Source organism: Lonchura striata, chromosome Z, assembly GCF_046129695.1.
Source record: "Lonchura striata isolate bLonStr1 chromosome Z, bLonStr1.mat, whole genome shotgun sequence".
In the NCBI taxonomy this organism is placed as follows: Eukaryota; Metazoa; Chordata; class Aves; order Passeriformes; family Estrildidae; genus Lonchura; species Lonchura striata.
In genome coordinates this window covers 40,972,171-40,985,886 of record NC_134642.1, presented here as the reverse complement: position 1 = coordinate 40,985,886, position 13,716 = coordinate 40,972,171, and the positions used below count along the sequence as shown (strand labels likewise).

Sequence of the window (13,716 nt, the reverse complement as noted above, 5' to 3'; positions counted from 1 at the left end):
AGCATGAAAAGATAGAATGTCTATACTTGAATTTCCTACTTACGTGGTCAGGTTTTGGCAGTGAGTTCATCTCTAGAGATGCCTCATGCCACTTGAGCTCTTTCTCAGAGCTTTACCTACTGCAGAGAAACTGTTGTGGTCTTGGCAAGAGTTGGCACTCTGGGGTCTTCCCATCCCAACCACAGCTTGTCCTAGCCACATTAGCTACAGATTCCATGGACTTGGAGTCTATATGAGGATAATGATAAGGCAAAAGCCCATTTGAGTTGACAGCACTGCACCTAGGGTATCTCACTTGACTATCCTTGGATCTAATTGAGTAATCCTAAATAGAGCCTAATTTAACAGGCTCTAATTCTGCTTTATGGTGTCTGTCCCAAATGCTGAGAAGAGTGGCCATCAACTAGGAGCAGCCCAAAACTGGGCTTGCTAGCAGGACAGGTCCAGGCAGAGCTGCCTTCCTATTGCAGTAGGTTGGCCAGGGCTGATGCTGGTAGGAATTCTGCGTCTCTGTGTTAACTACTACACGTGCTGGCTGCAGCAGCTACGTCTGAGACATATCTTAGTTGCTATTGTTGAAAAGAACCTTCTAGATCTGCAGTGGAAGTGGAATAAATAGTTGTTTACAGCCTTTTCTATTCTGGACATATTTCACTTTGTAGCAGGGTGCACTTGTGAATAACTCAGTGCCTTGCAAAGGGTAGGCTCCTTTAATGCTGGAGAAAAAAATCTGTATTAACAGGATGTTCTATGATTCTCCATAACAGAAAAATACAGAACATTAGGCCAGAAAATAAAACATTAAAGGCCTCCTATTAGCAAACAGCCTCTGTCTTGGTATCTGCACATAATCATGCCTGCAAAATTTGAAGGTTGCCTGGAGGTGGTTTTAAAATCAGGCCTTAATTGAAGTCTTCAAAAGATACCTGGCATATCTGTAAAACACTTTTCCTTATTCAAGCTGATGTTATATGTTCAAAATGTGTATAAGCTCCTTAAGACTGTCTTGGAAATTGGGGCACTTTAGTATATAAAAATCTCTCAATTCCCATGAATCCAGGAGGCAGGGATTTAATACAACCTGTAAATATCAGGGTCATTATGATAAAGTATGTTTGTTGGCAGCTGGACATCTGCTTTGGACAGTGCCGCTCTTCATAAGTAATCCAAATGTGCACATTCCACCACTGGTGCAGTGGATAATAACTGCTACTATTGATCTCCATCATGTTCTGGTTAATTTCCTTAGTTTCCTGCTCTGCTTGCTGATCATTTTATTTCAGAAAGATCATAAACAGATTCATAAAAGAGAACACCTTGTGTTGTAGATGGTAAAAGCCTGTCAGGAAGAAAAAGGCTAACTGGGATGAGAGAGCCACTTTGGAAATAAAAAAAAAAAATTGGAGGTGGATATGAATACCTGGACACTTCCATTTGGGTTACTGGAAATGTGGAGATATTGGTCAGCTTATTTTAAGGACAGAGGGCAGACAAATTGAAAGGATTTAATTCAATCCTGCAGCATTTAGAAGTATTTGCTTTTGAGAGTTTGCTCCAAGTCCATCTTAAACTTACATTTAAAGTATAAAAAAATAATTGAAACATGTAAAACTGGGATTCATACCTGAAATTTCCTCTTAGTCTTCTTTTACTTATTTTAATTAAAGAAGGAAATGGTGTTGACATTTCCTCCATTTCTGTGTGTAGAATTCATGAATTGTTACACCTGTTAAAAAAACCAAAGACTTATATATCACAAGTGTCCTTCTGGCTGGATCCCCTGGCTGGATCCCAGGCTATGGGCCATAAGCTGCTCTAAGCAATGGGTGTTATGGTGTGGTCAAGCTGGGTTTTTTCAGCCTGGAGAAGGAACCCAGCAGCCTGCCACTACCTTCAAGGAGGTCATTAAGAAGTTCAAGCCAAAATCTTCACAGCAACACAAGAAGTGATGATGAGACACAACAGCTGACGTGAGTTGAAATGAGGGGTTTGGGCTAGATATATGAAAAAACTTTAACTCTGAAGGCAGTCAGGTAGTGAAACAGCTTGATCAGAGAGACTATGCTGTCTCTGTTTGTGGAAGGCTTCAAGACCAGATTAGACAGAGCCCTGAAAAATCACATCTCTCCTCAGGGTTGACACTCCTTTTAAGCAAAAGGTTAGAGACTTCTGTGAGTCTATTTCAACCAGAATTTCCTTCTAACCGTATGACCCTATGAAATGTCCTGTGTGAAAAGGAAGATCCCAGGGGCTTTACCACAGGCTTGTACACAGTACAAGTCCATTCACTCTCATGTTTTTGTGGGCTGTGTTATTCATTACTAGTGCAGCAAGAGGAAGGTCCTGTTATAACCATCTGTAGTAAATACTGATAGCCTCAAGATAAATGCTATCTCAGTGTTCACTCTACAGAGAAAAAACTGGTCAGGCATTTTGCTCCAGGGCTTTTCCCCATTAGTGAAACTGTTGACCTTTCAAGATGTGAAATACTTTAAATAACCCAAACCTTCAGGAAGTTAGTGAATGGTTTGTGCTGCTGCTCAGGAAGCAAGTGTGCTTTTTCTGGCTTATATAAACCTATTTTACTGTTTGTACAACTGTTTTGAATGTGAAACCTTGAAGACCAGCTTTCTGTTGAATCTAACTTATAGGATAACATGCCAAGATTATTCTGCCAGCTAGTCTTGGTGCCTATCCTTTCTTAGTGAAGAGAGAAGCACTTGCTTAGTGCTGGCACATGTGTGAGTGTACACAGAGCAATTTGCAGAAACTTGCTGCCCATTTAGCATGGACTTGAAGCAAAAGCCAAACTCTATATTTAAAGCATGAATGATTTTGTAGACAAGAGGCTTGTTAAACCTTTCAAGCTTGCAAATATTTCCCTGGGTATTTTTTACTTAGTCCTGTCTCTCCTTGTAGGACACAAATCAGGGGTGCCAACAAGTCTCTCATCTGTTGATACTTTTGCCCAGAGGTGTCAGGACAATGAACATGACTACAAATGCCCTTGCTGCATTTGAATTTTTCCTCCTCCCCTTCTGCAATAGCCCAGGGGGATTATCCATACCTTATGGGGCTACCACTAGCTCTGCAGGGTGGAGACAAGGTCTTTCCTGGCTCTCAGCACTGTGACCAGGGCAATTTCAGGGGTGTAAAGACACTGAATGAGCCAAAGTCTCTTTGTCATCACCCAAAAGGACCTTTGAGTAGGCTGAAGCGGGTGGGAGCTTTCTTAAAATGGCTTTGAAATTGTATTTGCAGCATAAATGTCTGTTTCTTGTAAAATTGTTCATTTTTTTTCTGCTGGAAAACCTAAAAGGCTCATTCTTATTCCCTGCTGAATCATTGAGATTGATGTGGACTGCTGGACAGTCAGCTTTAGAACAGGGGTTGGTGGCATGTCAGTGCTCAATGAGATAGATGGTCAGAGTCCCAAAATTAATGTTGCTTTCACTTTGTGCCAATTAGACCATTCTCCATTCTCCTCCCTCTGCCAGCAGACTCTGTACATCAGCATTTCTCTCCTCTAGCAGCTATTCTTAGGGAATAAAGCTGGCCTGGAAGACTTTGGTTTACTACTGCAGGCTCTGAGCCCTCACTTCTATAGTGATGCAGCCCCCATTCTGTCATAGCATGCTCTAGTGGTCTCCAAGCCTCAAAATGAGCATCAGGCATCTCACAACACTACTGCATGTTCACATCCGTTAGCTATTGATTGCAGATGAGGTGACTATCAACACTGTAGTTGGTTTCAGTACAAAGTCAAATTTAAACCCCTTTTGTCGATGGCTTTACAGGAATTGTTTTTTTGCAGAGGGTCTCACAGGCCAGTTTTTCATTACTAAAGCCATTGCTCTTTCAGATTATGAAATATGGCATTTTGACAAAACTGATCTGCCGAGATTAACTAGTTCATTCAGGCATACAGGAACCAAGTTGGCCTTCTTCTGCTTCATGGCTGTGTGAATCAAAAAAATTACTTCAACAGCATCTGAAAAGATTTTGTGTGTTGATTAATCTGTTAGACTTCGCATAAAGACCTACTTGGGGACACAGAGTCCATCAGGAGAATCTACAAGAGTTTATAAAACTGCCCTTTTCTGCTCTTAATTAATTAATTAAATCACTGTTAGTAATGGCTCCTCACTTAGGTTTGAATTTGCAAGTCTGGACTTTTGTTGTCTTGGCCACTGAGAGCCTCCAGCTGTCTGTCAAATCCTTCTATACAGAGACAGCAGCTCCTGAATCTTGATCTTTATTCCTTGGCATTTTATAATGACCTTTAATCTGTGTGGGTTAATTTTAAATACCAGTCTCCAAACCATGGCAGTTCAGTGTCTGCCCTGTGAACAGCTTTGCTGTTGTGCTGTGGGGTGCAGGTGGCAGAGACCAGTGACTGCCTCTCCCATCAGATGTGGTGCTGCCGTTTCTTGTGCCACTGCCTGCCCTTGCCCTTACCCCAGCGTGCAGTGCTGACTCTCTCTGGCAGGGCATAGCCAGGACCCTGCCAGCATGAGACGAGATGAAGCTTCAGCTTGACATCAGGGATTGAATGACCCACTGACTGTGGGTCACAGCAGAGAGAGCACAGAAGGAGTGACACAACTGGTGTGTGTATTCAGGTAGCTCAGCCTTGGCAGATTTACCCTAGGGCACTTAAAGGACTGGTTGAAACCATCTCCCTGTTCTTTATCAGGTATTTGTGGTGGATGTCAGAGTAGGGAACTGTCAGAACACTGGAAAAAAAGACTCTTTGCCTAGTATTCAGTACTGTGACAGTGCAGAAGAGATTAGCCAGCCTAAAATAGCTACCCATAAAGATCCTGGGACAAATCATTGATTGTTCCATTCGTGAGCACTGGTAGATCAAGGAGCAGGCAGTCTAGTAAGGTTTTACTAAGGGTGTATCACATAAAACCAGTCTAAGACCAATCTTCTTAAGACTAACAGGGCTGGTAGATCAGAGGAAGGGAATGTAGCCCATGCTTACAGGTAGACGTCAGGAACACTGCTTTATCCTAACCACTGAGGCATTCAGGGGAGAACCAGGCTGGCAGAATTGGTGACTGACAAATAATTTAGCTTGGATAAACAGGCACTTTCTTGCAAAACAATGTCTTGGGATTTCCAGAAGAGGCCAAGACTCAGCTTGTCTGAATGAATAGCAGCTCTCCTACATGCTGAGGCTTTGATTTCTTACTGACTTGTGGGAGCTGAGTCAAATCACCTAAGGCTGATGCTGTTTTCCTACCATATCAAATTGGGAATGACCCAGTTCTTACTGAATGAGGAAAAGATAAGAGATACAGCCCTACAGTTAAGTCAGGTGACAGGCATTCTTTTCCCTGTTGTGTCATCGCGCTGGGATGCTGTAAGACGTAGAGATGTGCTTAGCCCTCTCCCATACCTCAGAACATGCAGCTGGCTCCTGGCTAGCTCAGCCCAAGAAGTAGGTTTCACACATTGCCTGCTCATCCACCAAGCAGAAAGCTGCCTCTGAACATACCTGTGACAGGGCTGGAGCCTGTTCTTTCACCAGTAGCAGGAAAGTGCTGTGAAAGGCCGTGAATTTTATGATCAGGACCACTGAGGACCATGATTCCTGTGTTGTCATTGCAGAAGCAGGGAGGCAATTAATGTTTTCTGAGTCAGGTCTTCTTTATTCCTGCTAGGACCCTGATTGCTCTGTGTGTCAGAGGGACCAAGAATTGTCTTGCAATATTCATTTGTAAATGAAAAATATCCTGCTAGAGAAAATTAATTGTATTGCAACCTGTTCTTGCTGCAGTGGCAATATCAGGCAAACTAAGGTCTCCAGTGCAGAGCAAGCTGGGCTGCCCTGCCTGCCCTTTGCCTTTGGCATGCTTCAGTAGCTGCCATGGTGCTAGACACAGTTCGGGGGTGGCCTGCCCACTTGTTAAATGTATTACCTGAGAGTTTGAAACAAATCATCTCTGGAGTTTGTGAATTGATGAGGGATCATGATTCAGTCAAGAAAATGAGGTAAATCGATCAAAAGGACAGTGAAAGCCAAGCTCTGAAAGAGATGTCAACTGGTAAAGGGCAGCATGGTATTAAATTATCCTCCACCTTTTGCTCTTACACTGATTTTATTCTTTGTTGCCAAGTTACCAGGCATATCTGCCTTGTTCTTACACACATATATATTTCCCCCCAGTCTTGGTTCTGGATGCCATCAGGATGTTTTTGAACACACTAGCATTGTCCAGCCCACTTCTGGGGAAGGAAGGCTTGTAAGACTGGAATAAAAGTACAGGAAATGCTCCAGCCATGGTAGGTTCAGTAGGGGTTTGAGGACAAAATAAAGACATTGTTAGTCAAAGTAGCTCTTCAGCTCCCTTCTTCATTAGCCACAAAAATCAAGTAATTTGTTGTGCTGGCAGAGAAGTTCTGCTGAGGGTTTTGTTTCCCCCACATCTTCTTGCATTTCACTTCCTGTTGCCTTAGGGCAGGGAGCAAAAGGGTACGAGGACAGAGGAGTCCAAGTCACCCCAGAGGTGCCAAGCAGATGAGAACCTGGGCTGACTTCTAAGCTGTAAGTGCAGTTGGTAGAGCAGGTGGGGAAAAATGACTCCAAAATTCTGAATGTAGTTTGGTGCTGGAGCTGTGGTACTTGCCTTGGACATGCACAGTGCCATGCTTTTGCAGAGGAGCTATGTGGAGTTGCAGTGGGGAATAGCTGGATTTTAGGAGGTGGAACACATTAGCATGATTCATAGACAGAGGAGCTGTTGGCCTGGATAAGACTGAGCTGGATTTCTTCTCTGGCTGTATGGAAGCCAAGCATCAAAGCAGCTCATTTATGTCAAACTTTTTCTGCAATGGTGACACAATAGACTTAGATCCATTATTGCCTGTACGTAAAGTGTGAAGAGAAACTCTGTTATTACTGTGATTGCAGTTTAAAATTATTCTAATTGGATAAAAAGCATCAGAAACTGCAGAATTCACTTGGTCCCACCTCAGAGAAAAATGGTCTCAGTGCTTGTTTTCACAGACTTAGCAGAATTGCTGCCCTTCCATCAAGAAATTTGCTTTGAACATCTGCCTGGCTTATCTACTACCAGCTTGTCCAGCACTTCAGTACTGTGGGTCTAGGTTTCTTTTGATTGTGGTTGGTACCAGCTTATAAATCCCCATGTGTGAGAACCCCGGCCTTGCTCTGGGGTCTCATATGGTGGTGAAATTCCTCCTCCAACCTGTGCTTCCAAAGAAGAACTCCTCAGGCTTTTGCTGTTCAGTCTCAAGGCAGTTTATTGCTAGTTATCTAACAGATTATGTTCTTGGACTGCAGCTATTTGATCAGCGGCCTGGGTAGAGGCACACACACACACTGACATCCTCTCTATCTGCTGTCTTCTTCGTCTCTCTCCCCGCCCAGGGCTGCTGCCATCTTTTATAAGATATATTACGTATAACATGTTTACAATTATTCCCCAATACCTACTACCTACGTTGCCAAGTGTTTTTCTACTCTAAACCAATCTGTGAGTGCCAACATCACTAAGAACATGGAGGTAAGGAAAAAGAAGGAGGAAGAATAGGATCAGCCCACTTTCCTCCATCTTAGAACTTCTGACCCCCATGTACAAAGTGAAAACCCCCCTGTACATGTGTTAAACCCCCCCTGTACAATACTAAAAAAATTTCCCCTCTACTTTGTAATTATTTATACTATACTATCTAACCTTTTGTGACTGCTTGTTCCACCTCCAAAGTTGGTAATTCATTCCATGGCTCAAACTCAAAATCACAGCTGTTTTTCAGCTGTCTGCCAGGGTCTAGAATGCCTCTGACCAAGGCCTGGAACTTCTAAAAATGTCTGAAAGACATTTTGAGTTCCCATACCCATGCTGCAAGGAGCTGCTTAACTCAGCAGCTTCAGCTGCATTTGGAAGATGCTCCTGCACTTTCTTGGAGCAGGCACAGAGGTTTACAAGGATTGTAAATAAAATTGCTGTCAAAGAATTGGTTACTATCCAGAGTTTTATTCTCCTGTAGTTGTGGGTGAAACAGAAGGGAATTCTTCCACTTTCCTATTTCAGACATTTTCAGATTTCTTTTACATCTCTCTTTGTGTCTTTTTCCTTGTTTCTTGTTCTTGGAGTCTGATTTATGTTCCTTTAAGCAAGTGACCACATATTGTTCCTAAGTACTCCATAAAAGAGAACTGAAATGCCCTTACTTATTTTTTTTTAGCTTATTAGCAGAAAAAAAATAGGGTGTCTACTTTGGTATGAAAGCAGCAGGCGCTCCAGATTCCTCACTCATTTCTACGTAATCTGCAGAAGGGTTGAAATTAGTTTGTCAGGAGGCTTTTGCTTCCTTCCCTGCTGATGTATACCAAATGGAAACATATTTGAGGTCTGAAAACCAGAGGTTGGAAACCTTCACTCTTTAGATTCTAAAGTGCTCCTGGATGAGTGTGAGTGAGCAAATGTGAAGGCCCCAGGTCTCAGCACCTGCAGTGAGGAACCAGCTTTGACAGCATGAGAAGAGGCATGCAGAGCTGGCAGAAAAGGACTCTCACTAGTTTGTAAACTCTGAAAGAATAAGGACACAAGTAACATTTTATAAAAATGCCCTTTTGTACCAGCTGCCTGGCAGTGTCTGTGTATCAGTTCTTGTCTGGGTGCTGCTGGATGGGTGCCTGCTCTGGAGCCTGTGCTCCATGAAGGAGGGTTTGGACGTGGTTCTGGCTCTGGTCATCCTGGCTCCCCATGAATTTGATACTTTGAGTCACACATTGGGTTGGGTAGCACTTGTGTGGGTCATGGTTGCTCTTCTCTAGGTCATAGACTTTGAGAGGGCTCATCTGGCAAGACCTGAGAGGCCATCCCTGGGTGCAAGCAGTGGTCTTGGGGCAGAGGGTACCATGGCAGTGGGATGAAGAGAAAACTGTGTGTTGTTGGTGATTCTCTGTGATGGGAGATTCAGCTGGATTCCACTCCATAATTCTTAATTTCAGGACCAGAGTGAGCAGAGCAGGGGTCTAGGGACTCTGTGACTAGGGGACTCAAGAGACTAAGAGTCACAAGGAGAGCTGCAGGTTTTCAGTCTCCATTCTTTGGGCAAAAAGCCCTAGGCAGCTCTACAGATGGCGCTGGCCACATGTAACTCTGCTGCTGTGCACTATTAACTATTAAAGCACTATTAACCTGCCTCAAGTTGTGGGAAGCCCTGTGCTTCTTTTAGGCTACTCCCAAAGCATCAAAACCAGTGTTGCTCTGACCTCGTTTCCCTTTCTCCTAAGAGTAACTGCGAGTCTCTAAATCAAGGCCTCTGAAGTCCTTCTCAGTGCCCGTGACCCACCCCTCCATCTGGTGTGTCTGACAGCTGATAGGAGGCTGATGTTTCCAGCTGAAGAACTGAAATAGTTTGTACTTTTCCACGATTCACTTGGCAAAGGAAAACAAGCCCATTTGTTTAGAAGCTCATAAAAGAGGAACTTTATAGCAGGAACATTCATAAACTTGTTTGCTTTTGACCTTCTCCACATTGCTGGTGGTTTCAAGTTCTTGTCCCAGGCATTGTGCTTGTCTGGGCTGTTCGTGACATTTTTGAGAAACAGCCTCACCCAGAGTAATTTAAATTGCTCAGCACTCCAGCACTGAGCCTTTGGCCATGCCATCCTTCTCCAGTGCAGGGCTGGGTAGGATGTGTGTGGAGGATACATTGACAGCCCTACAGAGAGCAGTGCAGGCTTGGCTGCCAAGAAGAAACCTGGCCACTATTTCCCTGTCACTTTTTTTTTTTTCCTACATTAAATGGTTCTACTCAACCAGTGAGCATTTTCCAGGCTCTTAGTTTACTAAATTAATAAGAATGTATTCTATGAAGGCAAGAAATCAGATCTTTAATGAGTGTGGCTCATGGGGTACTGATATGCTTGAAAGAGTGCTTGTTTCTTTTCTGAGAAAGTAAGACAGCAGGTGTAAAATACAAGCCAGAAGAGACACCTTGATTTATGTTGAGAGGCAGGAAATTGAAGTTACCTTTGTTGGACTTTGAGACCTCAAGTGTTAAGTCAAAATTCACAATGTAATGCTGGCATCTAGTAATTTGAACAGATAAAAATGCTGCTGTGCTTTCACCTATGTTTCTGCTAACTGGGGAAGGGCTCTCCAAAATACAAATCCTTTATATGGCTGATGCTTTGTATTCCCTTCTTGAATTGTACTGTCATGTATTTCTTCAAAATGTGTCTTGACAGCCCTATCCACTTTTCAAGCACTTTCCCATTTTATTTCACTTCAGTCTGGAGGCAGTGTTCCTTTTCTTATTTTTTGCATCTGTAAGACCTTTGTTCTCCTGCTCAGACCAAGGTCATCACAAATTCCTAGACTCTCAGTTCTGTGAAGACACAGCAGCTCATGAGACTGCCTGGGACATGTGCTTGCACATGGCCCAGCTCTATGCTATAAATGGATTTAGATAAAATTCATTGACTCATTGGTGCATAATGGGAAAGTACATGTAGTGATTTGTTACCTTCCACACTCTTCGGAATACGCTTTTATAGAGTAGCATTGTCTGATTTCAGATAATTCCTAGATGCAAATTGTCAACATGGCATACTGTTGAAATTACATGTTTCCTTTGTCTCTTAAGTGCTGGTAAACAAGCCACAGCTGGAAGGAGGTTTACAAGTAGTTCAATTCTAATTTCCTCTATATTCCCACTGTACTTGTTAGCATAAAGCATTCCCTTCCTAGTTTCTCTGAAGACAGAAAAGGGAAGAGAAACATAAGGCTGAAGAACTTAATGGTGAATATCAGGTGGAAATTCAGGATGCTGGAAATGGCTGACCTCAGCCCTGGGCAAGAGAGGCACATCATGTTTTATTAGCCTTTGCAGTCTGTATTAACAACTGGAGCTAATTGCAATTATTGGGAGATAATATTAAGTTAATTCATTCTCTTGAGTAACTGCCACTCTTTCCTCTGCACAATTAAATGTGTGTTGTTTTGCAGCTGGGGCTGTGGCAGGTCTGTGTCACTGTGCCAGAGGTCTGAAGTCCATGCCAGTGGGACTCCTACCTGAGTGGACCCTTGGCCTCTCTCCCTCCACCCTCACCTTTCCTGTTTAGCTAATTTTCTGGCACTTTTCCTGATGCCATGGAAGAAGGACATATGTGCAGGTGTAGTGTCTGGGCTGGAGTGAGCTGCCAAGCTGTCCTGTTCTTCTCTGGCATTACCCCAGGGTACACTCTAATTATACTATGGCTGTTCTCATCACTTCCCCATTACTTACTGGTTTGTGTCTTTATTGTTTTTATTATTAAGCTGAAAATGTTAGGGAGTTCTATAATAAGCAGTAATCAGAATTTCTGACAGCATTCCCCATTCTGGGCATCAATCTGTGTTAGACTCTGATTTAATGCCTGTTTGTCTCATTACTCACACTGAGAAGGGATATTAAGGTCTGTGGGGTTAGCAGTGCTGGCTCTGAGCCTTCTCCAGCCCATATCAGCTGGAGCCTTGCCAAGGCTTGCACCCACAGCAGGGAAGTGGTCCTTGTCCGTGAGCCCCTGCAGGAGAGGGGCAGTTCTCACAAACAGCACCTGACTTCTGCACACTGGTTACTTAAAAGAAGACCACAGCCCTGAGCACAGATGGCAACTGTGTGCTGTGGTTGGAATGATTTTTTTCGTTCTGATTTCTCCAGCCATCGTTCTGTCAGTGAGAAATCTTCTTGCCTAATTAATCCCTTTTGCGTTCTTTGTTTTTTCTTTTTTTTTCCCAGGCCCATGTGTTTGATCTGAACATTAATAAGCTTGAACCTCTCTGCAGCCAGCTAGTGGTGTCCAGGAAGAAAACTAAAACAACACACGTCCAATTTAATCCTGTCGATCCTATTATCATTGTTGGAGATGAACGAGGCCTCATCACCTGCTTGAAGCTCTCTCCCAATCTGCGCAAGATGCCCAAGGTAAGGATAAGCTGCATTCTCCCAGCCACAGAAGATCTCTTCAGACCTTGTCACTGTCCCATCTCCTTCCATGCAATGGTGTTGGCAAAGCTCCTCTCTCTAGCAAGGTACTTACAATTACCTGAAGCCTTTTGGGTAGGATGTCTGAGATGTTAAATCCTTCTGTCTGTTCCTGTTTGAGCAAGAGGACTGAGTTTGCTTCTGGTAAGGAGTGGGGAGTGGTGGGAAGGGGGTTTGCTGTCCCCAATATTCCCATGGTTCAGACAAGCTCTGCAGATGTTGTTTCCCAAAGTTCATGTATTTGCTGAGTTTTGGGTTTTATTTGCAAAACTCCTTGAAATCAAGTAAAGGAGAACCCAGCTCTTGCCCAAGTCCTCCCACACAAACCATGCTACCTGTTTTCTTTTGCTCCTGCATCAGAGCCTGTCCCTTGACCACCATGTCAACTTTCCTGTAAATGAGCAAACAGTATCTCACATGTAAGGAGACTTGGGGTCCTTGTCTTGAGTGACAGCAAGGAGATACATGTGCCTCTGTGGGTTGGTGAATTTTTTTTTCACCCATTCATGAGGGCCAATTGTGAAGGATGATAACATCTCTTATGTGGATCTATTACTGGATATGCTCTCTGGTTTTCATCCAGCTATGAGTTGAATGACTGTAAATGCAATGGCCTTTTATGCCCTTGTAGTTCACATATCCAGTTGTCTTGTGTTAAGTGGTGTCTTTCAGTTTCAGGCTTTTTAGAACTGATCCAAGAAAGCAATCTCTCAAGATGATCATCTTTTATTTATGTACTCCAAATGTTTTATATACTCTACTAATCTGCTGTATTAGGCGGGGTCTTTAGCCAGGAACTAATCACACTAGTGTCACTTCAGAGTCCTCTGAATGATTTTTAAAAGGTCCTGTAGCTGTCTGCCATTGGAAATGTGAATCTTCCCTGTGCAGAGAGGGCATAGAAAACAGTAATGTGGCATTTTGTTTGGGTCTGAGTTGTGGAAGCTGTGGAGAAGTGTCTCTCATACGCTTCACACTTTTCTATGTCCTGCAATACTTCACACTGAGACTGTCAAAGTTTTCTGGGTTGTCATTAAGTTGGCTCAAGATAAGTTTCCTTGGTAATTTATGAGTCCTTCCTCGGCATGGGTGAGCACAGTGTCTGCCATGGACCCTGCCTGCACATGGACTTAAGCAGTGGAGAGTCACGTACACATAAATGTGGCTGTTCTCCTCTGCATTGCAGCTGCGGACTGATCAGCACCCAGCAATACTACACTGTGGGCCAGAGTCATAGAATAGTTTGGGCTGGGAGAGACTAGAAGACCATCTAGTTCCAAACCCCTGCCCTGGGCAGAGTCACCTTCCACTAGATCAGGTTGCTCAGAACTCCTGAGAACTCTCAGCAGAACAGAGCAGAGGGGCAGAATCCCCTCCCTCCCCTGCTGCCCACGGGGCTCTGGATGCAGCCCAGGACACGTTTGGCTCTCTGGGCTGTGAGTGCCATGGCCGGGCCATGTGCAGCCTCTCACCCACAGCACCCCCAAGTCCTTCTGGGCAGGGCTGCTCTGGGTCTGTTCATGCCCAGCCTGTTGGGGTTGTTCCAGCCCAGGTACAGCACCAGCACTTGGCCTTGAGTTTTATGATGCTTGCATGGACCCACTCCTCAAGCTTGACTGTGTCCCTCTGGATGGCATCCCATCTTTCAGGTGTGAATTCAAATGTCTCCCTCTGCTTCTGGTGACCAGAAACAGCCCTCCATGC

At 43.9% G+C, this 13,716-nt stretch overlaps 1 protein-coding gene across 1 annotated transcript in view; it reads left to right on the top strand.

Moving 5' to 3' along the window:
• Window positions 1-13,716, top strand: part of DNAI1 (dynein axonemal intermediate chain 1) — a 144,628-nt gene that overhangs the window by 104,223 nt on the left and 26,689 nt on the right. Inside the window, exon 19 of the mRNA XM_077790243.1 lies at window positions 11,767-11,952. Within this exon, the coding sequence (XP_077646369.1) occupies window positions 11,767-11,952 (186 nt within the window). The remainder of the gene's footprint in view (window positions 1-11,766; window positions 11,953-13,716) is intronic.